Raw genomic sequence first — 27926 nt, forward strand, 5'->3', positions numbered from 1 at the left:
AACTGGATTTAATGGCTCCAGTTTGTGTTTCTGTTTTCTCTTTTACACGGATGATTTGATTCCAGGAAGAAGCAGATAATTCTGTCTACAGTAAAGTTGAAGCCAGCAGGTGTTTGGATCCGTCCCGCTTCTCTCGTCTGCGTGGGGTCGATCTGAACCTGAGAGAAAGATGCAACTCGTGAAATGAGTTAAACTTCCACTTCACCGCAGACAAAAGGGAATAAATTTAAAGGACAGAAGAGTCTTTGAGGACTTTTGGACGCGTTTTCAAAAAACATGTTTGGAGCTTCTGTGTATTCTGCTCGTTTTTCAGCAAAAATTTTGGCTTCAGTAAATCTGCGACTGGATCAACAGTGACGAGCGCCAAAGTCTCAAATGTAAGAGTGACGATGAGATGACAGGTACAGACTGGGACCGGGATTATGTAAACCACATTAAAGCAGAGCACATTCAGGATAAATAAACCAAGTGGGACTGCTTGGATGCTGTCCTGGTGAATCAGCAGGAGGAGCAGGAGAACCGGGCCGCTGGCCTCGGGTCGCTCTGCCTCCCAACAGCCTCGTATCACTTCCTCTCAGCGCAGAGCGACTTCCTCCCGCTGACCTCGCGGGTCACACGCTGCATGCCAACAAGCTCCAGTAACGAGAGCCCCTAACGACGGCCGCTAATTAGCATCCCTAACGAGGCAGCCCGTCGGGCCGGCTGTCATTCCGTATCGTTGCTGCGTGCCGGGCCGTGTGTTTGGCATGTTGGAGGCATGTCAGCAGAACCGGGCCGAGGTGATGCCGGCTCACGTGACAAACTGCACGCACAGGCTTTATAGGTCACATTCACATTTCTCCTGTTTTCATAGAAACAGAATGTTAACTGGTGAAACGATCTCCGTCCCGTCCAGCCGGTTTCAGACTCATTAAAGGCCGACAGTAGAATCTGGCTCAGCTCACTGAGGAGCGAGTGAAACCCGGCCAGTCGGTGGGTTTCCGCTCAGCAGGCTTCCCTCGTTTGAATTAGAGCATTTGAGTTTTTCTATCATTCAGTTTTTACGTTTCATTTCGGATCTGAAGCGAAAACAGTTTGTGTGCAGAGCAAACAGAGAAATGGTGAAACTACAGAGGGTTTCTATCAGCGGCAACAGAACCAGCAGAACTTCTCTCAGTACTAAGTTTGAATCCCAAGGAGGACACAGTTCTCTCTAAAGTTTCCAATGATAAAAAACAATTATATTTCAGTAAAATCTGATTTCATCCACTCGTGTGTGTGTTTGTGTTTCTGTACATTTATTACTTTCAGCCAGCGAAAGACTATTTCTGAGCTTTGAATGATCATTCTGCAGTAAATCCTGATGTCACAGTGTGATGTCACAGTGTGATGTCACAGTGTGATGTCATAGTGTGATGTCACAGTGTGATGTCATAGTGTGATGTCTGCAGACACAATGACACCCTCCACGTGCAGTCTGGTTCACGATAAATCTCACCTTCAAGGTCTAAATATGACACTGAAGAAGCAGAACCAAGACCGGAGGAGTCGTTGTTCACCGCTCACTGTCTGCAGGTGATGGAGGAACTAAAGGTGGAGACGACGCTGATGGAGGAGGTGAAGAAGGTGAAGAGGAGAGAGACAGAAACTGAGTGAGCAGGTTCACTGATGGAGACGTTCTGGTGTTGTGTCACAGTCTGAGAGTCCGGATCAAGTCCACCACAAACGCTACGTTAATAAAATCAGATATTTAAACTTGATCGGTTCATCAGCAGGGAATGAACAGACTGAAGAGTCAGTCGCGTCTCCAGAGTTCGGATCAGAACTCCGATCCTGGAGCATCTTAATAATACATCAGTCCAGGCACTTAGCTCCAGCTGATGGATCAGATGAAGTTCTGCAGAACCACTCCTCATCCTCAGCATCACTTCCACATTCTCTGGAATTGTTGGTTGGAATCTCAGATGTTTGTTTGCTCTGTGGCCGCAGACAGCGTCTCCTGAGGCGACTGGACACACAGATACCGTCTCAGTGTGTGAGGACTGTCTTTGTGTGTCTGCAGTACTTTGATTTACTGGTTCAGAACATCTCACTGTTGTGAGACACAATGAGAGTCATCGATCCGTCACATTCAACCACACAACAAGTTTCTTTAAGCTCTGACCTGTTAGCAGGCAGATAAACCATCCAGAGGTTTAGAAACAGAAGGTAAACGACTTATAAGCTTTAAGATAAACAAAATATTCCTGGAAGAACCATTACAAGGACCAAGAGAACCTCAAAAAAATAACTGGGGTTAACCTCAGAGGATCGCTCCAACTGTCTACTAGGCCATTAGAACAATTTAAAGGACTAGAACCTCCCAAATGACCATTAGAACCTCTAAAAGGAGCACTGAATCTCCTCAAAGATTATTAGAGCCTCTTAATACACTACAGGAATCTCATAGGAACAAATATAACCATTTAAAGGAACACTACAACCATTTAAACAACCATCAGAACCATTTAAACAACTACTAGACCCATTTAAAGGACCACTAGAACCTCCTGAAGAATCACTGAGACCTCCTCAAAAGTAACATGGGCTAACCTTAGAGGACCGCTCTAACTACCTACTAGGCCATTAGAACCACTTAAAGGAACACAACAACCATTTAAACGGCCATCAGAACCATTTAAACAACCACTAGACCCATTTAAAGAACTGCTAGAACCTCCCAAATGACCATCAGAACCTCCAAATGGACCACTAAATCTACTTGAATATTACTAGAGCCTCTTAATACACTACTGGAATCTCATAGGAACAGCTAGAACCATTTAAAGGAGTAGCGGAACCATTTAAAGAACTGCTAGAACCTCCTGAAGGAACAGTAGAACCTCCAAAAGGACCACTGAATCTACTCAAAGATTACTGGTGCCTCTTAATACACTAATGGAATCTCAGAGGAACAACTATGACCATTTAAAGGACCACTAGAACCTCCTGAAGGACCAATAGAACCTCCTGAAGGACCAACAGAACCTCCTGAAGGAACCATTATTGTCCTTTAAAGAGCCTCACAGCTGGACCCTTCTTGCAGTTCTGTTCTGAGGGGATGGATGCAGGAGAACAACATGAGTAAAACCTCCAGAACAAACATCCTCTGATGACGGAACGTGACGTCAGGTTCTGGTTCTTGTCTCACATGAGTTGAATGTTGGACTGAATAAACAGAACAAAGATTCAGTCGGATTTTCTACTTCATTACAAACTAAACAACAACCAGTCTGAAACTAAATGTTCCAGAAACACAAGCAGGACTCTGCTAATGATGATTGTGTGTGTGCAGCTGGTTGTGAGTTGCACTGCGTCAGTGTGTGTGTGTGTGTGTGTGTGTGTGTGTGTGTGTGTGTGTGTGTGTGTGTCAGAGCGGGTTAGCGTGGTGACCTTTGCCCCTCAGGGTTTCGGCGAATCAGCATCATGCGTGAGCAGCTTCAGCGCAGGAAGCAAACAGCAGTGTGATCACCGTCACTGTCACCGCCGCTCGCCGCTCGCCGCTCGCTGGCTGTCTGTTGGCTGCTAACTGTCTCTCTCAGCACGTTGACTCACTGCCACTCGGCACAATCAGACAAATCTTTCATCATCTCCGCCTCAAAACCAACGTGACGAACGTCTGCGTCAGTACAACTTGATCCACGTCGGCGGCTCTGACACAGATGGGCATCGACGCTCTTATTTTGGAGGGTCGTATACATGTGACAATGAGTTGTATATGAATATGATACAGCTGACGATCGCTGGAATCGTCTTCGTCTTTTCTTTTTGTCGGTCGAGGCTGAAATATGTGAACATCTGAAACCCTCCTGACTCCACCGAGCCGCTGATCCAGGCTGACGTTTGTGATTTCGGATGACTTGTTGTGAAGTTTGATCCTTGACATTCCCCTGCAGCCGCCAACATTTCCTCAAAACTCGGACACGTTCAAATCTGTCAGCGTCACGTCTATCGCGGATACAAGCGGAGGGTGTGACGGTGGTGGAGTCCGCCAAGCCAGTGACCCCCGTTCAAGACAGTGTTTCATCATCAGTCAGCGTGAAAGATGCTGAGGTGATTCCAGACATCTGGATCTCTCTGTGACTGAACCGAACCAGAGCGTAAAACTTGAAACCCATCAAAGAAATGTAAAGTTTGAACAAATGTGTCTCTACATCAGAACTTTCTCTTCCACACATTTTCCGAACAGGCTCGTCACTTTAGTTTGATGCATCAGCCTCAGCTTTACTTCCTGTTCACTGAAGCTGAGCCTGAGTTTCCACTGCTTTATCTGTTGTTTTTTCCTCTCAGCATCTCTTCACTCTCTTATCACCTCCTCCTCCTTTCTTCTCCTTTCTTATCTCCCCTTGTACTTTATAATTAAGTACATTTAGCCCTTTTCTCCCTTTCTTTATGTCTTCTTCTTCTTCTTCTTCTTCTTCCCGTCCCTTTATCTTCCCTCCGTCTCTCCGCAGAGATTATAAGATCTTTTTCTTTCCTGGTTCTGCCCGCCCCGTCTGTCTCTTCTCTCATTCCGTCTCTCTTTTCTTTCCTCTCTCTTCACATCCCATTATTCCTCTCTGTTATCTGCTCCACCCTCCTATGCCCTCGCTCCATCTTCCTCTCCTTCTGTTCCTCCTTCTCTTCCTCCTGTCTCCTCTAATACCCCTCCGTCCATCTCCTTCCTCATTTATCTTCTTCCCTCCGTCCATATCTCCTCTTCCTTTTTTCTCCTTCGCCCCGTCCTCCTTTCTGCTTCACCTCTCCTGAACCTCCTCTCCGTTCTCGTCTTCCTCCGTCTCTCCCTGTAGCGTCTTCCCTTCACCGAGCTACGTGTCACTTAGCTTCCCGACTTCTGCTCTCCGTTAGCCTGCTAGCTGTGCGTTTCCTGACACAGGTTTCACATGGCATGGCCAGCTAGCTCCAGGCTAACTCAAGCTAACTGTTTTCCCCGAGAGGCAATAAACACACACACACACACACACTGGGTACATGTCATGGCGGTGTCATTCAGAGTCTGTCAGCGCCGTGCTCTCAGCGTGGACAGTCAGCACAGACACTAGTCCTTTCTGACATGTCACACAACACTGCCGAACACGGTACCGGCAGCGAGATTCAAGGAGACGATGAGACGCAGCAGCAGAGTTTCTCTCTGCGGCAGGAAGCTCGGACAGAAACCGCTCAGCGCCGTGAATCAGACGAGAGAGACGAGCTGGTTTAATGAATCTGCTGATGATCGATCAGAAATGCAAAGACTGAGAATTACTGCATATAAAAAGCCAAACAGACGGAAATTAGTGCAAAAAGATATATTTAAACATGCTGGAGAAAAAGTTACTGTAGTTATATTCAAGTAGAGGACTTGAGGGACGCTGTGTAAAGATACGATACGTAACATTTACTCATCAAAACGTCTGAAACCAGCTGGACCTTTGTTCTGCATTAAACCAACTGGACCTTTGTTCTGTATTAAACCAACTGGACCTTTGTTCTGCATTAAACCAACTGGACCTTTGTTCTGCATTAAACCAACTGGACCTTTGTTCTGCATTAAACCAACTGGACCTTTGTTCTGCATTAAAGCAACTGGACCTTTGTTCTGCACTAAACCAACTGGACCTTGTTCTGCATTAAACCAACTGGACCTTTGTTCTGTATAAACCAACTGGACCTTTGTTCTGTATTAAACCAACTGGACCCTTTGTTCTGCATTAAACCAACTGGACCTTTGTTCTGCATTAAACCAACTGGACCTTTGTTCTGCATTAAACCAACTGGACCTTTGTTCTGTATTAAACCAACTGGACCTTTGTTCTGCATTAAACCAACTGGACCTTTGTTCTGCATTAAACCAACTGGACCTTTGTTCTGCATTAAACCAACTGGACCTTTGTTCTGTATTAAACCAACTGGACCTTTGTTCTGTATTAAACCAACTGGACCTTTGTTCTGCATTAAACCAACTGGACCTTTGTTCTGTGTGTTGGTGAGTTCTGTTCTCACATCATCTCAGATGTTTCCAACAAAGTTCCAGCAGAGAAATCCTCCAGTGTCCTCGAGGTGACGCTGAGTTTCATCTGCTCGTCTGTCTGTAACTTCAGGAGAGTCAGAGAGGAAGGAAGTCTGAGAACCAGACCCAACAGAACCAGAAGAACACTGCAGAACATTAGAGAGTTGAGGTGAAGCTCTGAGTGAAGTCAGCACTCAGCAGAGACTCTGGTTCTGGTTCTGGTTCTGGTTCTCTGTCTCCTCTCTGTAACGTTACGTTACTGAAGTAAAGTCCATTTCCCCTCCAGCTCCAGTCAGCAGTCAACAGAACAGAACAGAACCACCCGACAGTGGAGGTCAGCTCCAGATCACTGCTGCAGTCAGGCTCATCAACAGGAGTGAAGAGAAATCACCTTTTTAATCCCATCGGATCAGAACCAGATGAGACTCTGCACCTGAATCTCTCAACACAACAGAATCATCTTCTGAAGGTCTGAATCTTGTTCGCTGTCTTTCTCAATGAAGTTACAGCGACAGGTGTCCAAAAGAAATCCACAAAACATTACCTTGACCAAACTCAGGTGCAGGTCCAGATCAGATTCTGATCCAGAGCTGTTTAATGAATACCTCATCATGGATAATAATCTATCCAACCTTTGGCAAAAAAGGTCAAAGATGAGATGTTTTAAAGTTTTCCTCACAATTAATGTCATCTCATTGCGGACTTCACTCTCCCGTACATACTGACAGGCGACTAAATGAAACACAGCGTTACTTTAAACTTTCTCTGGTTTGAACATTGTTGGAAACATTCGGGATGATGTAAAACAACTCAACAACATTGTTTTTAAAAATTTTAATGCAGAAATCTCACATATTACATCTTTAAACCTGACGAAGTCTCAACATCACCAGTATCCAACCAGATGTGCCGGTCCAACAACCAATCATCAGCTCCGTAAAGCTCTTTCCTTTATTACCACTTTTTGACCGATCATAATTCAGTCTGTCCAGAAGACGATGGTATGTCGTCTCCACCCACTGACAGATAATAAACCTTCAGCCTGCCGAGCAAAATATTTGCAGAACTAAAGACTCAAGCTGCTGTTTGTTTGGTTTCTCTCTCACAGACGAGACGTAACGAAGCCAAATCTGTTTCCATCTTTCTTCTGTTTACATTTTTCTAACAGCTCCAAACACTCGGCCGTCTGACAAATATGCTGTTTTTTCCCTGGTTGCTCTGAGACTCAGATGAATATGAATGGAAGCCTGTGTGTCTCGGTGGTTATGAAGGTTGTAAGTGACAAGCCGTCACGTTGGATGAGTGACGGGAGAAACAAAGAAGCGCTGATGTTTTTGTCTCTTTCTCGCTGACAAAACAAAACAAAAAGCTTTTCACACTCGTGTTTCTCAGCTTCAGGCTCGTCGCAAACCTCAGGAGGCAGAGAGCTCACAGATATGGTCGAAATCGTTTCTCACGTGAAGATGTTACATAAAGGTTTACAGGAACCTTTATTTAACATAGTTGAGGGTTGTATCCCAGAGCTGAAAGTCTGGGATGTTTCAGGGGGTGCAGGGTTTTAAAAGAAAGTCAGGTGAAAGTCTAAAGGCTTCAACATCAACTCCCTCAAGAACTTTAGACAAAACAAAATAAAAATGTGTGGTTTTCTTGCTTGAACTCCAGTATTTCTATATGATGAAACCTCCTCACAGACACTTAATATGCATGGAAACATGTTAAATGATTAAAAAATGCTCAATTGGTCAACGACCACACTCCTGTAACACCGTCAAGCTGACGTTTTAAAGAATAATGATCAAAATCAATGCAGCAGAACCAATTATACTCGAACTTCATCCCCCACAATGCATCTCAGCTGCTTTATGCGATAAGGAGGAGCTACAGAGGTCTTTCTAAACACTCAAACAGCTGAACTGAAACAAAGACTGCTTTTTGTCTCGACCAAACAGCTGCACTTGAACGCACCGCAGAGACGACAGCTGCTGGTCAAATAGCTCCAACACTCTGCACCTGCATGAGAGGAAACACCTGTCCTACCTGCAGGTAATGGTAGTCTCTATTTATCATTCAAAAAGGGAAAACCAGAAGACTCACAACTGTGGAAATACAACCCTTGATATGACAAATCAACGTTTTGGAGGTTAAGGTGAAGAAGAAATAATGGAATTGTCTCTAAACAGGTGAAAACATGGATACAATTTTTCTTCTCATGCACTGATTCTCTTCGCTGAACAGCCAATCAGAGTCGTCCAACAAGACTCAATAGTGCAAAAGCTGCAGGACACACCGCAGAAACTGGAGCGACAGATGTTCACCAGCGGTTCTGATGCAGTCGGTTTTGTGCCGCAACTCCACACCAACAGATTTGTTCCATCTGGTGACACTTAGTCTACATACGTGGAGTCATGGCACATTTCCAGTTTTGTAAAGCTGCTGACAACCTTCAAAAGCTCAGAACCATTCGTCACCTGCAACCGTTGCTCAATCAACTCTGACCTGACGTAACCGAACATTTCATAGATCCAAAGCCCGAAGTGTCACTAGCTCCTGAACTTTAATGCAAGAATTCCAACAATCACAAGCTTTGTTGCACATTTCTTGTCCGAGTTAACAATCAATGAGCAACACGCTCCAGCAGCCGTCCCTCCGATCCGCCAGCACCCACAGCGGGGGGGAGGGTCCGGCTCACACTTCCACATTTCAGCTTCTCAATGCGTCCGAAACACCGAACACGTGAAGAGAAAACAAGCACTCACCCTGCGTCGCTGCCGTTCCCGCAGATTAAGGCATCCTTGGCTCCCTCCACCTTGTAGAAGTTATCTGGAAGGAAAGAAATTAAAAATGTCAGATTCCAGTTTCTGATGAAGCTTAAAGACATCGTCCTGCTCACCTCCACCCTCCAACACCACGTCTCCAGACTCTCCTGTTAGTTTGTTTCTGCAAATGTTCTAGATCTAGTTAAGTCTTCATTAATTGGTGTGAGGGAACTTAAAACATGAGAATCATTTGTCTTTACATTTTCCTCTCCTCTAAACTGTACATGTCAGAGTGTTTCAGGTGCGTTCAGGTGACTTCCTGTGCTCAGGTGAAGTTAGTGTTCATCTCTCTGTCTCTCTGTCTGTGTTGCAGTCGGATCAATAAACTCATCAGGCTGTTTTGGCTGGTTGGACACGAGCAGGAGGCCGTAAAACCAAAACCATTACTGCCATTCGCCGAGCATTTATTCAACACTCAAATCTAACCACAAGCCATTCTGCAAGTACATTAAAACACATTTAGCATCTTCACATGGAGTGCTCCGGTACTCCTGCAGCCCAAACACACCAGAGCATCAGACACAACAAGCTCAAAAAGCTTTTAATGCATGTCGGCAGGAAGAAAACAACTTCTTAACTTCTATTGTGGTCGGGATGAATTCCAGAGGACGGGATTAATGTGTTTGACCCACGGCACCAGAGATGGGCCGATACCAGCGCTTCACTGGAGGCTGCTCCGACTGTCGGGAAGCAAATTATTAACATTCTGATGGAGTTTTCATAATCACGTCAAGCGCACAAGTTTTATACAGTTTCTGTGCTAAAAAAGGAGAAGAATCCAAGAGACTCTGGTAAAAGTACTGATTGACAGCTTCTTTACTCCAGTAATAGAATACAGGCTCTGTCATCCTGTCCTCTGCCAGTTTGAGCCTTTGAGCTTCAGGAGGCAACAGAAGCTGTGTTTAGGAAGTGTATTTCCTCATTCCTTATTACCTGATATGAACTGATTTCAGTGTGTGCTGGTCTATTTAAACTGTTTTAGTAACCGCTGGTACGTTTTTACGTTTGTGTTAGGGTCCCGAGCAGTGACAGCTTCTTTACTCCTGTAAAAGTAGAAGTACTGATTGACAGCTTCTTTACTCCTGTAAAGTAATAGATTACAGGCTCTGACATGTACTCAGAGTATCAGAGTAAAAAGTCTCCCTCTGAAGGACATTTGTGCTCAAAGCTAACTGAAGCTCACGTCATATTAATAGAATTCAAAGACTATTAAAGTTAAAGGTAGAATCAGTAGGATTTGTCCCAGCTGTTCCTGAACGCACCACAAAGACAGTTGATTGTTGAGTCTCATTCCCAGGACGTCAAATAGACACATGTTGGGTTGGTAAAGCGTCCCGAGCAGCAACAAAGAGAGAAAATCAGAAACTCTCTGCAGATACGAGACACTAACACGCCTTTTCTCCACATTCCAGTCTCCCTCTCTGTCTGTTTACGGCATCTTACGTCTTTTACGTCTTTGTCTCGTCTCGTCAGTCTGCTGATGGTGGGAAATAACAATAATCCAGAATTCAATTCAGACACATCAAACTAAAGTAACGAGGCTGTTCTGAAGCTGTGAGGAGGAGAAAGTTCAGATGTCGAGAGGAGAAGTCACACAGATACTCGAGTAAATCTACTGAAGTACAGTCAGGAAGTATGTTTACTTTACTTATACAATCAAAACACCAGAACAAACCACAGATATATGAAACTCTTTAGGTTGAACCTGTTCTTGTCACCAATAACAGCTGGAATCACCTCAACAGCTCCTTTAAAAACTCTCCAGATGTTTCATGCTACTTGAGAACTTTGTTACTTCCCACTTCTGCCTCTAGGGGTCTCATTTGCAGAGTGTGGTGTTGGGAGGGTCGGGTGGACCAGCAGATCCAGACCTCCTGGAGGAAGAAACACCTGGAGTGACGTCAGGCTCTGATCTTCCGTTTCTCTACAAGCTGGATGTTAGTTTCTTGGAGCGTCACTGTACTGCAGCTCCTCACACAGACTGTACTGAGTGACAGGTGGCCACCTGTTGAGATTTTTACTCCTCTGAACATCCAAAAGCTGTGAAAAACATCACCTCTTGTTTGTGAGCCGTCATGTGAGGAAGCTGCTCCTCTGTGAGCCGGCGTTACGTAACGGAGACGTGGACCCCGACAGACGAGGGATCTCCGCCGCCGCACAAACAACTCCTGAACAGAAACACTGACCTTAAATGCCGGCTTGACATTTTCATCCATTTGCCTTACGGGAACGACTACTCAGGGTCCTTATCTTTTATTCAGCACACAATTCGGATCACATGCATTTAACTCCGGCCATTATAAACGATTACACGGCATTCCAATAGAAACATATTAAAATGGACTTCATGTTCTGATTGCGCTTCCTAAATGTACCCGAGGAAACAAAAGAAGGCGCTGAACTGGAGCCTGAAACGTCAGCCTGTCAGAGAGACAAAGCGTTTCAACATTTCAGAGTCTACAAAGGAAACTAAAACCTTGTTTTTCCTCATTTCTTTATTGTGACGATCCACATACAAAGTTTTCCCTTTCCGACAAACAAAACCGGTTCTTTGGTGCGTCTGCTCGTCTCTGACCACGTCTGACCGCCGCTGCACCAAAAGGCACTTAAGCTTTTTAGGAGCGCAGTCGTTCATTTGTTATCGAGTGCTTCTGGGAGACGGCGTCCCGGCTCGCACACAACAAAACTCCTGTAGTCTGAAGAGCTTTTGTTCATGAGCTCAGAGTAACCACGAAGCCTTCACGCATCATGACATCAGTCACCGAGGCGTTTTCTCCCCAGACAAACAGACAGGAGCCGCCTACTCACAGTCATTACCTGAGACCCCAGGTTCCCAAAACTCCCCCCCAAATAAATGCATATTAGCCCACGGACTGACATTTAATAAAGGTTTTTTTTTCACAGCGACCCCCGTCTGGGAAGATTTCACAGAGCCGCAGAAACTGGGAAAATTGTCTCTACAGGATATCGAGAGAGTGGGCTTAATTTCATTTCCTTTTAAAACTCAAGAGCAGCAAATTGCCCTGACAAGCCGAAACACACCTCCACGCTTCCCTCGCACACTCTCATCTGCAGGAGCCGCGTTTACATGATGGAAAGCTGCAGGTAGGACAGAGTTATTCATCACAGAGACACGGAGACGCTGCGAGACTTGTTTAACTGCTCCCCAATAAAGGAAACATATTAATCAGAGATTCATTAGCTGACAAAACCAAAACACGTTACTGAACACAGGAAAATAAAAGCGTTTAAAGAGATGAACAGCTGATATTAAAGCTGATGTCTGAGAGAACAAACGATCTGAAGCTGAAGTCCACGTATTTTCCTATGGAAGCCCAGAGGGACAAGTGAGGACATGTGTGCTTTTCTTGTTTTCTGTCCTGTGTTTAAGATTTGAGAACTGTAAAAACTGAAAATGTAAAAGACCACGATCATTTTTTAAGTGCCTTAATTAGTTTTTTCTAAAACTGACTTCATATCAAGGTGGAGGGAGGAGAGGGTTGACTGAGTTTTTACGTTTTGGATGAACTGCTCCTTTAAAGGTTACTGTCATGCGTCAGCAGAGCCTCGACCTGAAGAATAACTCAGGTTCTGCTTCCTGTATAAATCTGCTGTCAGCCAGTAATATCAGCTCTGATGTCTGTGGATGTTGACTCAAGATGTCTGATGATGCTGCCGGGCCGGCTCTGCCCAGACAGAACAAACAGGGCATGATGGGAAATGTTTAGCGTGGAGAACATCCACCATTGATCTCCCTCTGAGGGCTGTTTTCAGATGAGCCGAGCGGGGGACGAGCTTTAACGCCGCGGCTCGGCTCTCAGGTTTCACGGCAGCTTTTAGAGGTCGATACGGGAGCCTGCGGGGGACATTTGTTTGATGTGATTGATGCCAAAGCAAACTGGAAATGAATAAATAGACGGTACATTAGCAAGAAGCAGCATGTCCCGACAAACAACATTACTGTAAGCTCCAGGTCGCCTCTGTTTTGGGCGGTTTGAGCCTTTAACAGCAGTAGAGACAGTCGGATCTCTGCTGATGGTCTGTTCTCCTTCTGCTCTCTTACTTTAAATAATTACACATCTGTTTTTGGATAATGAGCCTGTTTATCCCCGGGTGTGTGTGTCAGTGTGCTGCTGACCTCACAGAACCAAGCGGTGAGAAAACATTGTAGGTGTTCCTATAAACCTGAGCTGGTGTCAACTGTGCTCGTGTAGCTCTGACTTCATCCCAGACAGAAATAAAATAGTCATAACTGTATCAAAAGGCTCCTCAAGAAACTTCCTATCAGGTAAAAACCTCTAAAGTATAGCTGAAGATTAAAGTTATGTTACTAGATGTCAAACTGGTGGACATAAAACACAAAATCTGCTGCAGATCCAGACCAGCTGGAGGAGTAAACACCTGGAGTCTCATCAGGTTCTGATCCGGAGCCGTTAACACAGAGGACTTTGTAAGTTGTGGGATTAAAAAGGTGATTTCTCTTCACTCCTGTTGATGAGCCTGACTGCAGCAGTGATCCGGAGCTGACCTCCACTGTCGGGTGGTTCTGTTCTGTTCTGTTGACTGCTGACTGGAGCTGGAGGGGAAATGGACTTTACTTCATGAACGTAACGTTACAGAGAGCAGACAGAGAACCAGAACCAGAACCAGAGTCTCTGCTGAGTGCTGACTTCACTCAGAGCTTCACCTCAGCTCTCTAATGTTCTGCAGTGTTCTTCTGGTTCTGTTGGGTCTGGTTCTCAGACTTCCTTCCTCTCTGACTGATCGAGGTTTGTGTTTTTTGTTTCACATAAAATTAAAAAACATTCTGTTAATGTGAGTTCATCTCCTGTCGGGACGATGAAGGAAAAGAAGAAATAAGACGAGGAGAGAAAAGACGACGAGCAGCTCAGGTTTCATCTAACGGCAGCGTTAAGTGTTTACCTTAACCCTGACCTCGATCTGTGTGTGTGTGTGTGTGTGTGTGTGTGTGTGTTGCCTGACCTCTATGTGCTTATATATACTGTTTGTTTGTGTGTGTAAAAGTATGTTCACATAACGTATATTATGTTCCTGGACAACATGTCAAATAGTGTATATACCAGCTGATCTCACATGACCTTCGTGTGTGTGCGTGTGTGTGTGTGTGTGTGTGTGTGTGTGTGTGTGTGTGTGTTAACACAGTATTTTCCAGTCCATTTAGGAAACACTGCTGGCTCGTGCAGCGTTGCTCCGTCAGTCAGTGTCTCGTGTTCCTGCTACTCTTGATTGTTGTTCAAACGTTGGAAATGTCCCTTTATTTATTTTTCATTCTGTTGTTATTGGGCTTATTTTCCTGGAAGCCAACGTGTTCTATAAGAACTAGACACCGCATGTCAACATATATGTGGGGACATTTTTCACATCTTATTTACATCAAAAACACTCTGCAGAGTCTGTGGTTTGTCCTTTCTGGGCTACTGTAGAAATGGGGTGGACTCTTTGTTCATTCTAATGCTACAAAAACACAATGATTTCTTAATTTCAGATGATTGCACACTGTTGAAAACATAATTATGAATATAATAATGGACATATCTTTACATGGTTGGCTCCACACCTTCAAGACAAGTTTCAGTCGCACATATTAACTTTTCTTGACAAAAACAGTCAAATCACTTTTCTGAAAGTCTCCTTATTTATAATTAGTGGGCAATTTTAACACAAAGAACAACAGCACAAAATCAGTCACTGTAACTAAGGAGTTCACAGTCGACGAGAACGCTGCTCGAGGTTTCAGTATTTGTAAATGTGAAACCACTGGATGGTTACAGGGAGAACCAGGTCACTGACGGAGTGAACATCGAGCGTCCAAGTTAATTATTCAACAAAGATAGAAGCAATGAACCTTCACATGAACCTCAGAGAGCAGACTGAACTATTCGCACCGTAACAACTTAATTTCTTCATTGAAACATGCTAAAATCAACACCTGAACCTGGACATCTTAAGTAATGCTAACATCAAAGGAGGAAAAGACACCGAACATCACAGAGACCCGGTCGTAGTCTTCACACATCATCACCAAAATCAAAACAAAAACACGATAAAAGCTCTACTTCTTTAGGAGACCTAAAAAGGTTCAATTCAAGAGCCAAGTTCTCGTTGACTTATACAGAGTAATAGAAAGCAGCAGATGTTTGTGAAAGCACTGTGTGTTTCAACTGATTCACCGTCACACTAGTAACCACAATATCACCAGACTCCCTTAACAAATCGCATGATTTTAAGAGTTGTTTCATGAGGAGAAACTTAACAAACTTTCTGAGACTTTACAACCTCAAACTCTAAATAACTGGTGCCTTCTTGTAAATTCAGCATTCAATCCAAACATGAAACTTCTCATTAAAGACTATAACATATTGACAGTAAACATGTCAAATTATACAAACACAATCAACAGGAACCAATATAAGCTACTTCTTTGTCATCTGTGGAGAAAGTCCAGACTCCCTTAACAAACTTGTTGCATAAAGAGAAACTTTATATTGTGAAATGTTGTCTTCAACACATTCTTCACTGTATAAGCCTTCTTGTTAATTCAGCAAACATCATGGATAAAAATATTTCTTTCTTTGTCTAAGAAATGTTTCTGTTCTGAATTGAGATCTGAGATGTCTGCACAGAGTCTGAAGGACACTAGAAGACAACAGCCACCCAGCCATAGTCTGTTCACCCTGCTGCCATCTGACAACAGATACAAGTATCTGCTGCCGTACCACCAGACTAAACAGCAGCTTCACTCCTAAGGCTGTGAGACTTGAGATCAATCATCACACTCCACTGCAAATTTGTCTTATGTGGCATAAAGGAACTTGAATTTGCCCTTAGAAGGACACATAATGAACCTTTCCACAGCAACAGTTCAGAGTTTGACTCTCACCCTCGTCGTTGATGAAGTCCTTCAGGGAGGTCCAGGTCTTGTTGTTGCAGTAGAAGGACGTGTTGGTCGGCAGGCTGCCGTTGACGCAGTGCGCCATGCTGCGGACGCACTTCTGCCGCAGGTTCCCCATGAAGAGCTGCAGGCCGATGAGGGCGAAGACGCTCAGACAGAAGACGGTGAGGATCATCACGTCGGCAAGCTTCTTCACCGACTGGATCAGAGCACCGACAATGGTCTTCAGGCCTGCCGGACCGCCGGGGACGCAGACAGGATTAACATTTAGGAAAACGTTATTGTGGCCACGAACCCTCAATTAACGCAATGACATGTATTTGCAAAAATTTGATTTTTAAATTGAACCCAAAAAAATCAATGAAACACAAGCAGCTGGTTTAAAGAAAGGGTCACACATGTCGTACTTGAAGTGCTTTAATCAATGAATCAGGAGCAATAAAGATGGCAGCCACCTTCAATGAAGTCATTTATCCAAATTTACAGCCTCTATCCAAAATGCAAAATCTAAAATATTTCACTCCAGTCCCAAAGGGAACATACATTTTGAATTTGTCGAAGAAAAACTTGAAGACATCAATATTTATTCTTTGTTCCAAAGCTAATTAGACCAAAGGGCCGCCACCTTTATGCTCCAGTTATTTAGAGGAAATAAATCACAAAGTAACTCTAATCAGCCAATAGAAATATAACTCTGCTGTGAGGTGAAAATCTTCCTTCAGCCACATTCGGTTTAATTTCATACATGTTAATTTTGTTATTTTCTTGGACGTTGAAAGTTTTCACCTGACAGCAGCTTTACGTTTTTTCAAAAGTGTTTCAACTGTGGAAAATAAAAGTCACCGTCACCAACAGAAAGAAGCAAAACAGACCACGAACTCCCCAATGACATTCAGATAAAAACACAACACACACACACGTGAACATATGGTGAAAACAGCAGGAACACAACACACTCCGAACACAAAGGGTGCAGACAAGTTGACTGTCCTCGGCCAATCTTACCGAATCCAAGACAACCAGTTTCTCTTTTCACTTTTCATTATAGCGAATTCATTAGAAACAGACACTTGACTCAAATCTTCCCTCGTCAGTTTAATAAGATCCACATTGTTCTCATTAGCCTGGAAGCGTCTGTAAGCTAATGAATGTATTGAATGATTATGTTTAGTCATGGCTGCAGTGATGACATGCTCTCCACATGTTGCTACGGCTGTGATAGAGTTATAACATGTGTTAGACATTGTTATAATGAGGCCACAGCATGAGTATGGTTTAATAACGCTGCTAGCGCTGCATGCTAACATGCACAGTGGAGTCATACAGAGGCTAGCCAGCGACACATTCGTAGAAACAGTTCAACATTTGGTTATTTAAAGTTATAATCTAAACCTTTAATCACAGGACTGGCACTTCACTCCCTCTCAGATCGACTGACCTATCTTTTAAAGTTCCCATGTCCTGAGGTGATACATAGAGTTTCCTGATGGACAGAAACCAATAGATGGTAGTTGCTAAATTAACTGCTAATTGCTGCTAAATGTAGCATTCCTCGCTAGCTGCCTGTTCTTAAAGGAAACACAGCAAATATCACTTCACCTAATGTTTCATGGGAACTTAAATATGAAGGCCAACAATAAACAAACTGATCTACTGATTGGACTGGAATATATTTTGGCTCCTGCTCGGCAAAGATCTCTTCACAGAAATTTCTGTTTTATGTTTTCATTATTTTAACAATTTGTCATCATCAGTATTTGAATCAGGTAATAAGTTCTGCCAAGTGAGTCGGCGACAGCTGTTGTTTCAATTTGTCAATAAAAATGTCAGCTCTATTTTTAGATGACAGTCGTGTTCTCTGATATTATATCATATATTTTCAGTTACGACAAATGGAGGAAGTCAACTACACGAGTGAAGCTAGCTCAAGTCTTCAAGGCTGAATCATTTAAGAGTGCAGGAGTGAAGCTGCTGTTTGCTGAGCCTCTGATGTCCACTCACAACCAATTACCAAGAAGACCTCATTGCTTCTCCCTGCATACTACCTATGTGTACTTTATCTAAGGGCATGTTGAAAAGCGGAGAGTAAACAGTAGGTAGTATGCAGGATAAGATCTCAAACACAGCCACTGATTTAGCTCTTCCAGCAGGCTCCAGCCAGCAGGTTTGATATTCACTCCCCTGCGTTCGCTTCCTCACCTGGGATGACAGAGATGGTTTTGAGCGCTCGCAGCACCCTGAACGTCCTTAAGGCTGACACATTACCCAGGTCCACAAACTCAGTCACATATCTGCAACAAGCCGGGAGACAGAAGCACAAGAACAGACACACACAGAAGGGTTTGACCACATTGAGCAACAACGAGCCAACACGGAGGGATAGAAAGATGGAGATACCGAGAAAGACAGAGAGAGATACAGTCGAGACAGGCCAGGTCGGATGGTTGGAGGATCAGAGACGGAGACATCGTCTATGAAGAAGAGGAAGTCAGACGGTCGAAGCTGCTCACATGGAAACAAACTGGAGACGAATTCAAGTCAGTCTGAGACCTTCAGATCTGAGTGCCAGTCTCATCAATACACTCGTTCTTCATCACTCTGGGTGTTAGAGGTGTTTTTTGGTTTGAAGAATCCACCCGATAAATTATTAAAGTCAAATTTTATTTTACATTTCAGCTATAAAAGATACAAACAAATCAATTTCTTTCAAGTTTTCCAGGACCAGGGAACAGGTCTGATTAAAGGGGAATTTTTAAACCTGGTTCTTTGAGAATCAGCAGGTCTTGGACTTTCTTTCAACATCAACTATGACTCTGTGATGTCCAGACTGTCAGAGGAGAAGATGCCAACTAAACAAGACGAACTCCTTCAACTCATTATTAGCATTAATTACTATTAAACAAAACATAATCAAAACAAAATCGACAGTGAGGTGGTTTTAAAACACATTGTCTGACCTCTGGAGAAGATCTTTGAACACTTCACCATTTCACAGTTTATAACTTCATTACTTTCTTTTTATATTCATGGTTTGGATTGTTGTCAGATTCTTACATAACAACCTGAGCCTGTAAGGGACAAAAACCAAAACATTTAGGAGACGTAACTTTGACGGTTGCAGTTGCCCCAAAGGATTACATCGCAGCCGTGCCTTAGCTGCTGGACTGATTTCTACATTTTTGGTAAGTATGACTCATTTACACACCCAAACATGTAAATATAAGTCCCAGGTCTGAAAACAGCAGACTTCCCTTCTTAATCCTAAAAATATTTGGTCTATTTTCATGAAATAATCAATAAAACAAGTTAGCTAAAGTCTCCGGTTCAGGATCATGTGCTCAGCTTTTACATGTCTGACTTTTCCTTCCTTGCTGTCTCGTCAGTTCAGATCAGGTGACTACACCTAAGACCCCTGATTGGGCAGAGAGTGGGGAAGTGGGCAGGGTGCTGGTGCTGCAAGACACGGCAGACATGGGACGAACAAGAGAGGACGTTCACGACGACGTTTACGATGACGAGCGTTTGTTTGGGGGGGTTTCTGTCCCGTGTCGCCCCCTGGTGGTGGTGAGGCCTTACCTGGGATGACTGAGATAGTTTTCAGGGCTCTCAGCACTCTAAAGGTTCTCAGCGCCTGCAGGTTCCCTACTTTGATAAACTCTGTTAACAGCCTGTAGGGGGCAGTGTGGCGGTTGTCAACATACAACAAAAGAAGAAAAACATAACAAAGTCTGAAAATATGGCGGTGAGTTAAAAGTACAATCCTGTGTTGTGAGAACCAACAGTGACCCAAACATTTCAAACAGGAAGCTGTCTGCAGAGTCAGAGCAGCGACTGGCTGGATTATCAGTTCTGACCCGAACACACCCCTCACCCTCGACACTGAGCCCCGCCGCTCCACTGTGTGTGTTCATGCTCATGGGCTGTGTGATGTGTTCGGACTACAGGGCCCTCCAGACGGGCCGAGGGTTTTAAGAACTGTTGTTTCTGCTCGTGTTTAAGATAAAGACTGTCTAAACCAGACCTTTATATGTTAACCCATAAGATCCAATAATCATTATCCTCAATAAATGTTCTCAGATGGGTCTGGGTTCTTACGGGTCAACTGTAAGGAAATGCGAAGACATTTGATAAATTAATAAAGACTCAAATTAACAAAGAAATATAATAGCAATGATTCTCATCAGCTCAAATGTGATAACGGGTTTGGATGCAGCCGGGTTGAGATCGAGTCGGTCGAGGCCCTGACCAGGCGACGGCGGCCATTTTGGGCCCCTGGTTAGATCAGAGTCATCTGATCCCGAGCTGCTAGCGGCCCTCCATTACGGCTCATATTTCACCGGCATTGACTGGCAGGCTGATTGAATTACTGTGGGCTGGAGGAGGTGCAGCAGCCAGAACAGGAACCAGCAACAGAACCGGCAGGCCGGGGCTAACTGGTTAGCATGCTAACTTAGATATCACAGTACATAGAGGTTATAGTGTTTTAACTGTTTCTTAATTAATATTCAACTACAATGCACCTTTAAACAAGCTGTCTGTTTATTAATACATACTTTATTAAATCTGGATTATGTTGGAAAGTGAAAGAGAAAGAGTTGATGACAGCTGATGTTCTGCTGGATCAGGCTCTCGTGTCTTTAATGTAATAATTCAGATGCTTTTTAATTAACGTAGTGACGATTAAGTGAGAGAGTTTATGACGCCAAGAAGAAATAAAGCGCTGCTGCTCTAATGCTGACGAGCCTGGTGCTGCTGGTCTGGTGATGGCAGCCATTAACATGTCATTACACCAGTAATATCACTAACACAGGGGCGGGCCGTGTGTGTGTGTGTGTGTGTGTAGTGTGTAGTGTGTAGTGTGTGTGTGTGTGTGTGTGCGTGTGTGTGTGTGTGTGTGTGTGTGTAATGTGTGGTTGGGGAGGGGAGGGTGATGGACTCTGTTACCATGGGAATCCTGACTCAGTGGGAGGGGAGGAGGGCATCAATCAGACATTTAGTGTGTGTGTGTGTGTGTGTGTGTGTGTGTGTGTGTGTGTGTTAGAGTGTGTGTGTGTGTGCGTGTGTGTGTGAGTGTCTATTTTCCGACCATCACTCTGGTTTTAATAAAGCCCGGCACAGAGGGGTGATGTGTCAGGGGCAGAGTGTGTGTACGTGTTTTAAGACGTAAAAGATGTGTGTGTTCATACATATAACAGCATTTTTTTGTGTGTGTGTGTACAACCACACATGTTCTCCATCCGTATGTGTGTGTGTGTGTGTGTGTGTGTGTGTGTGTGTAGAGGTGACTTATGTGTCCCTGTCCTGCTAAAGATCCATCTGACCGCAGGACAGCCCTCGGTTCAAGGACACACACTGACTGATATTTGTAAGTGTGTGTGTGTGTGTGTGTGTTGTGTGTGTGTGTGTGTGTGTGTTTGTGTGTGTGTGTGTGTGTGTGTGTGTGTGTGTGTGTGTGAGTGTGTGTGTGTGTGTGTGTGTGTGTGTGTGTTGCTCCGGCAGACAGATGGGAGATTAAGGCACAAACAGGTGGAATATTTAAAAAGAAAACTGTGTGTGTCGTTTAGCGTCTCTGAGAGTTTGAGGATTTGGATGGACCCCTGTGAGAGCCCGGCAGCTGTCACACGCAGAGACAAAGCAAGATAAGTTAGCAATTTGCAGCTAAATTCACTTATTTCCTTCTCTCAGTTTTAGTCATTAATACTCTCAGATGAGTGAATAATTGCTGCTCGCCGTCTCCTAAATCAGAGCCCACAATTACTTAATTCAGTCCGTCAGATTAACGGCTTCATTCGTTTGTCTCTGTTGTCTCGCTGCAGGACACTCACATCACATCACACGTGTTCTGTGGAGATGAACTTAATAACTGAAGGAAATCTGCAGCGTCAGCAAGTTTCTTTTGGCAAAGAATGAGGTGGAATCATTAATTATGTTGGAGGGGACTCGTGATGGCACAAGGTTGTGCTTTAAAACCTCCAGAGTTTCTGTGAGTCCTGTGATCGACAAAGAGAAGCTGTGAACGTCTTCCAGGAGAGAAGAGGAGTGAGGAGGTGCTGCTGGTGCTGCTGGTGCTGCTGCTGGTGCCGGTTGTGGTGCTGCTGCTGCTGCTGCTGCTGGTGCTGGTGCTGGTGCTGCTGCTGGTGCTGCTGCTGGTGCTGGTGCTGGTTGTGGTGGTGCTGCTGCTGGTGCTGGTGCTGGTCCAGGATCATCAGAATTAATGTTGTTCCAGAGAAGATTAACGTGACGATATTATAATACTTGATTACAAGAAAAGTTCTGCTTTTAAAATGTCACTGAAGTAAAAGTACAGATGTGTTACCGTCACGTCCACGAGGAGGTTCTGATCCACTCCGTGTGTTTGTCTCTCTGTCGGTTTGTCAGCAGGATCACACAGAAACTACTGAACGGATCGAACCAGACCTGGACGGTGGACCCTGTTAACTTCTGGTGGAATTCAGATTATTCCCGTTGTCGTGTAAACAGCATAATGTGTTCTGATAAAAGACGTTTCTAGGTTTTTGCCCAGTGTGACGTTTTATTCTGTTCCCTGATTCTTTGTTCCCAGAACCCGACCCGTGTTCTGGCAGTGATCCACTGTGCACCTGTCACACTGCCAGCATCTCCGTGAACATAATCAAGGAGCAGTTACGTTCCCTCCAAAACAATATTTAGAAAAGCAAATCAACAGTAAGTATGAAGAGGCGTAATTGCCGCTCCATGAATCTGGATGAAACGTGTCTTATTTTGGCGGGTTGATAAGAGGAAGCAGTTTAAATGGTGGATTTGTCCTTTAATCCGAGGGCACCTTCATGAAGACATGCAGGCGTTTAGCAGGCGGTCCGGTTGGAGGTGACACCGCTTCATTACACCTCGCAGTAACCTCGGAGCGAGCCGCGGGGTCAACTATTGATCCCATCGGTTCATTCTGATCGTTTATCTTCTCGCCGGCGTCCCTCGCTGCACGCTCGCGCTCTTTAGCTGCCTGATTGATCGCCACCTGATCGCTAACCAAACCAAACGGCAGCGATTTTCCATCAGTCAGTCAATTACTGAAGTGGACGGGTCGCAGAGGGACCGAGGCTGCGAGGCTGACATCATCATCATCCTCCTCACCTTTTCACTGTTTTCACCTGAACTTACCTTTATTATCTGTGATGCTTCACTTCAACACATGTATTTCTTTATATCTGTAAAAGTATTGATACACTGTATATCTGTAAATATGTTGAAGCATTCAATTGAAGATAAAACCTAAAAGAATAATCCACAAAGTAAAGCAGGACTGTAGCACCATGAGCCTTTAACAGGAGCTTTCTGGTGGATTTATAAGTTTTAAGAAGGCGATAATTCATCTCATGAGGTTTATTAATAATTCAACTTTAGGAGTTGCCATTGGTGGTGCTTTCAGGGACACTCCGTCGTCCAATACTTCAGTTTTGCCGGCTGAATCAGATCGCTGAGCTGAGCGGTGAGAATTCAAACCAGAAACAAACGTTACGTCGCTGCTCTGTTTAAATTTCAGACGTCAGATCGATTACTTGTTGAACTGTTGTTAATATTCAGTGTCAGGAGACGACGGTCGCTTTATAATAACTTCTTCTGAGCAGGTGTGAGGTCATTAAGTCATCACGCAACAAAGTAGTTTTAAAAACAGAAACAAAGCAGAATGATAATTCCTCCTGACGAGCTGACGAGCAGCCTCAGGGGAGGAGTGTTCCTAATGGACCTCCTCCGACCCGCGACCCCCCCCGGGCCCTCCGACCACACGGGACCCACCGCAGGGTTTCACTCAAGGAGAGTCGAGGTCAGCGGCAGCAGCAAGGCAGCAACACCGCCAGGGTTCAGGGTTCAAATCCCCCCGAGGTCAACGTCCTGATATCGTCATCAATGATTCTACAAATCAACTTTAATTCATCGTCGGTGAGTTTACAGATCACTCAGGTGTTCCGTCCGTGAGCAGAACCAGCTGGTGTTGGACCGGTCTGAGCTGAGTCCAGAGAAAAGCTGTTAAACTGTATTGATCTATTGATTCCTCGTTAGATCCTGATCAATCACAGGAGGACAGCAGACTGACTCCGTCTGACGGAAGAGTGACGTGTTTAGATTCTTCACTCATGACAAAGTACCAACATGACGATATTAAAGTACTCGATTACAAGAAAAGTTCTGCTTTTAAAATGTTGCTAAAGTAAAAGTACAGATGTGTTACTGTGACGTCCACGAGGAGGTTCTGATCCACTCCGTTTGTCAGCAGGATGACCAGTAGGACGTTTTATTCTGCGTATCTAAACGGTTTCTTCTGTTCTTTTACATCTGCACACGTGTGAAGATATAAAACAAACCAGAACCTGACGAAGGAGAAGATTATTTCACAAACCTCACATGAGGACCGACTCAGGTGGAGACGCCATGACAAGTGACGTCATCTCTGCGGAGCTTTAAGTACTGTTGGGTCGTTTAAAGGATGAACCGGGTCGTCTCAGAACTTCAGGTTATTATATGAAGTTCATAACAGATCAAAACATTTTCACTGGTTTTTATTCTGTTGTGTAGTTTCATCTATATGAAGTCATGATGTAATATATGTTCATAAATACGTGAGTAATAACTGCAGCCTGTCAGAATAAAAGCCCGTCCGGCTCGCTGCAGCCTGGAGCTGGTTCTTCTTCCTCTGAGCGGTCGGAGCTTTTGGACTGACAGCACAATGAGACGGCTTCAGCAGCTGAGCAGACGTTCTGCTGACTCTGCAGACGTGTCTGAGCTGAGCTGCACCGGCTGACGTCCAACAGAACCTCCTGTATCAGTCTGTATTCTTAATTCCTCTAATCCCGTCAGTACAACGCTGTCGTGTCCGACCCGGCTTCTCTTTTGAACTCCATGACGATTAATTCCACTCATTTCTACTTTGCTGTTATTTTCCTCAACAGATGTTTCACAATAAAAGCCTTCCAGAAGCTGCAGTTGCATAACCTGCTCCTGACAGGCTTTTATTGTGACACGTGTACAGGAAGTGTTGGTTGTTCTGCAGCATCACAGCCAATCACAGCGAGGCACACATGCTCAATACGACACTTTATTTTATTCTGCTTATTTCATGTTTCGCTCTTTTGAAAATGAAAAATATTGAAATAAAAACAGTAAAATGAGTGTGATGTATTTCTGTATTCAGTTTTGAGACACAGCTGTCATTAACATGTTGATTTTCTTTCTTTTCTGCTTTCAAGGTTATTTAGATTTAAAGCTTTTAAAGAGATAAAAGTCTCTGGTTTCATCTCAGCATTAAAACAACTAGTCGATCTGATACGTTAGTTACAGATTTTATATTGTGACTGACAGAAACTCTGAGAGCAGATTTAATCTTGAAGATGCTCCGGATGCTGTCGCTCACCTCACGGGAATGTTAGCAACATTTTACATTTCATTTCATTATGAGGGTTGATAAAGTCGCGGTCGCTCGTCCTGTTCGAGCTCCGACGCCCTCAGACGACCTCTTCCACAAGATGAAGACCAACACGCAGACTTCTGGACAGGACCTGTTCGCTCCACGACCGTCGAAGTGTATGAATGTAGTTTAGGCACCAAAATGACCCGGTTCTGTTCAGGAACACATCCTGGTTTTATCTTTTACAAACGGGAATCAGGTCTCCCAGTCTTTCTGCTACTCTGCTCGAAGGGCCGCCAGAAATAATGCTAGGCTTAGTTTTTTTGTTTTTTTCCACATTTTTAAGCACGTCTTAAAGAAACGTTCTCCATATTTAATCGCAGCACAAACCGTCAGCTGCAGTCACACAGCGGCCAGCAAGCAAGGGTCAGATATCAGCTGTGTGTGTGTGTGTGTGTGTGTGTGTGTGTGTGTGTGTGTGTGTGTGTGTGTGACTCACGCCATGACGATGACGCTGAAGTCGAGCCAGTTCCAGGGGTCCCTCAGGAAGGTGAAGGGCCCCACACAGAAACCCCTCGCCAAGATCTTAATGAGAGACTCAAACGTGTAGATACCTGTGAAGGTATACCTGAGAGAGGGAGGAGGAGGAGGAGGGAGGAGGAGGGAGAGGGGGAGGAGGAGGAGAGGGAGGAGGAGGGGGAGGGGGAGGAGGAGGAGGGAGAGGGGGAGGAGGAGGAGGAGGAGAGGGAGGAGGAGGAGGAGGAGGAAGAGGAGGAGGAGGAGGAGACGTTACAGAGGACAGAGAGAGAATAGAGATGAATAAAGAAAAGAGGAGAGAGAGACGGAGAGATAAATATTCATAAAACCAGCAGAGCTGCAGACAAACATCCTTCACTTATTTATTTTGTCCCCAGAAACAAGTTCGACCCGACGGGCTGTCGACAGAACCATGAGAGAGAGAGAGAGAGACAGTAAACTACCCATAACTCAGAACGACTCAGATTAAGTTTAACATTCACATTTTCTAAAATACGTCTCATCATGTTCATGTTACCAGTGTGGCAAGATAGCCGCCTCACCAGAGACGACTGTTCAAGACTGGACTCAGGTTGTTTGCAGGGAAACCAGATATTTAAAGGTAAACGTGAAGTTTTCTCATCATAATCAGACAGATCACTCAGAACTGAACCCAGAGACGAGTCTGTCTGCAGAACACACAGAAACTACTGCAGCTGTCCATCACAGAGAGACTGAAGACAGGAACAGTCCACTGTGTTTGAGTTTAACTTGTTAAATATCTCATAATTTCAGTTATTTTAACCTTAATTATGTTAATTAAAAACATATATAATAAATGAAACATTATCACCACATGACACTCGATATATTTGTATCAACATGTCATTGTTCAGTCCTCAGTGTCACGTCAGTTCATCAGCGACATCGACTGGAATATATTAAAGCTATGTTGATCTCACTGACTGGTTCACACATCACATCACAAACGCTTTGTCTCTGATTACAGTCTGAACAGAAAGATCCGCCTCACGTCTTCCTCGCCCTTCCTCCCTCATGACCTCGCTCCCCCGGATCAGATACCGTCACAGTGTCACAGCATGCTGGTATTTCTTGGCGGCTCATCAGCAGTGAGACGGTCCGCGGGAATCCCCCGACCCTCACCGGTGATTGAGGGATACAACTGGTCACAGACAGACAAACAGAGAAGTTTCCAGGTGTACTTACTCCACGTATTTGGCCCAGTACGCCGGCTCCGACATGGCCATGAAGCAACAGTTGGTCAGGATGGTGCACATGATGAACAGGCTGAATAACGTGAGCAGGTTAAGGAAAAACACCTGCAGGGACTCCACAGACATTCAAAACTCACTTTATATTAAATTAAATTAAAGAAATGTGACTTATCATATCTTTAAAGGGATATTCCGGTGTAAGTTTAATCCATGATCTAAATCACCGTGAAACTGTGTTAGACTCCCTCTCGAGAGATCAAGTTAGCAGACCGCTAATTTACGGAGTTTTATCAACCTCAGAAACGACCGCACGACAACAATACACTGCAGTAAATGGATCCAAATATAAACCGCCACCAAAAAGCCACAAATAATGCTCAGAACAGCACCAAACTTCAGCAACAGTACAAATAGGGTCTCAGCACATAGTCCGGGACATCTAACCTCCGCTAGCTTAGCTGGATTTCTATTGTGAAGCTAAAAACAGATTTCAACTCTCCTCCATCAGCTTCCGGGTCGGGGAAGTCCCGACGCGACGATTACCGAGTGCGGTTAGAAATGCTCAATTCCGTTCTTTTCCCTGTCCGCTCTCGATAATAACTGTTATAAACTGGCAGGTAAGACACATATGAACTCTGATTGCTTTTCCATGGAGTCATAATCATACATTTTCATCCATGAGCCGCGGAACTCTACTGCACTCGGTAATCGACTCGTCGGGACTTCCCGTCAACAGGAAGCTGCTGCAGAAGAGTGGTAAATTTAGTCAGCTTTTCAGTAGAAATCCAGCTAAGCTAGCGGAGGTTAGATGCCCCGGACTATGTGCTGAGACCCTATTTGTTTTTTTCTATTTTTGTTTTTTGGTGGCGGTTTATATTTGGATCCATTTACTGCAGTGTATTGTTGTCGTGCGGTCGTTTCTGAGGTTGATAAAACTCCGTAAATTAGCGGTCTGCTAACTTGATCTCTCCAGAGGGAGTCTAACACAGTTTCACCGTGTGTTAGACCATGGATTAATATCGGAATATCCCTTTAAAGATGATAATTGAGGGTTTCAACA

The 27926-nt window shown here is 44.4% G+C and overlaps 1 protein-coding gene across 3 annotated transcripts in view; it reads right to left on the reverse strand.

Moving 5' to 3' along the window:
- The window catches only part of LOC115569870 (sodium channel protein type 4 subunit alpha-like), a 134656-nt gene that overhangs the window by 99795 nt on the left and 6935 nt on the right, over positions 1-27926 (reverse strand). For 2 of the 3 annotated variants that reach the window (XM_030398067.1, XM_030398066.1), the window contains exons 4-8: positions 26859-26948; positions 25615-25743; positions 17936-18027; positions 15725-15967; positions 8764-8827 (exon numbers count right to left, since the gene is read on the reverse strand). In XM_030398067.1, coding sequence (XP_030253927.1) covers positions 8764-8827; positions 15725-15967; positions 17936-18027; positions 25615-25743; positions 26859-26948 — 618 coding nt within the window. Of the gene's footprint in view, positions 1-8763; positions 8828-15724; positions 15968-17935; positions 18028-19312; positions 19405-25614; positions 25744-26858; positions 26949-27926 lie in introns of all 3 variants that reach the window. The other variant, XM_030398065.1, reaches the window with a different exon arrangement.

This window comes from Sparus aurata, chromosome 19 (genome assembly GCF_900880675.1).
Source record: "Sparus aurata chromosome 19, fSpaAur1.1, whole genome shotgun sequence".
Taxonomy (NCBI): domain Eukaryota; kingdom Metazoa; phylum Chordata; class Actinopteri; order Spariformes; family Sparidae; genus Sparus; species Sparus aurata.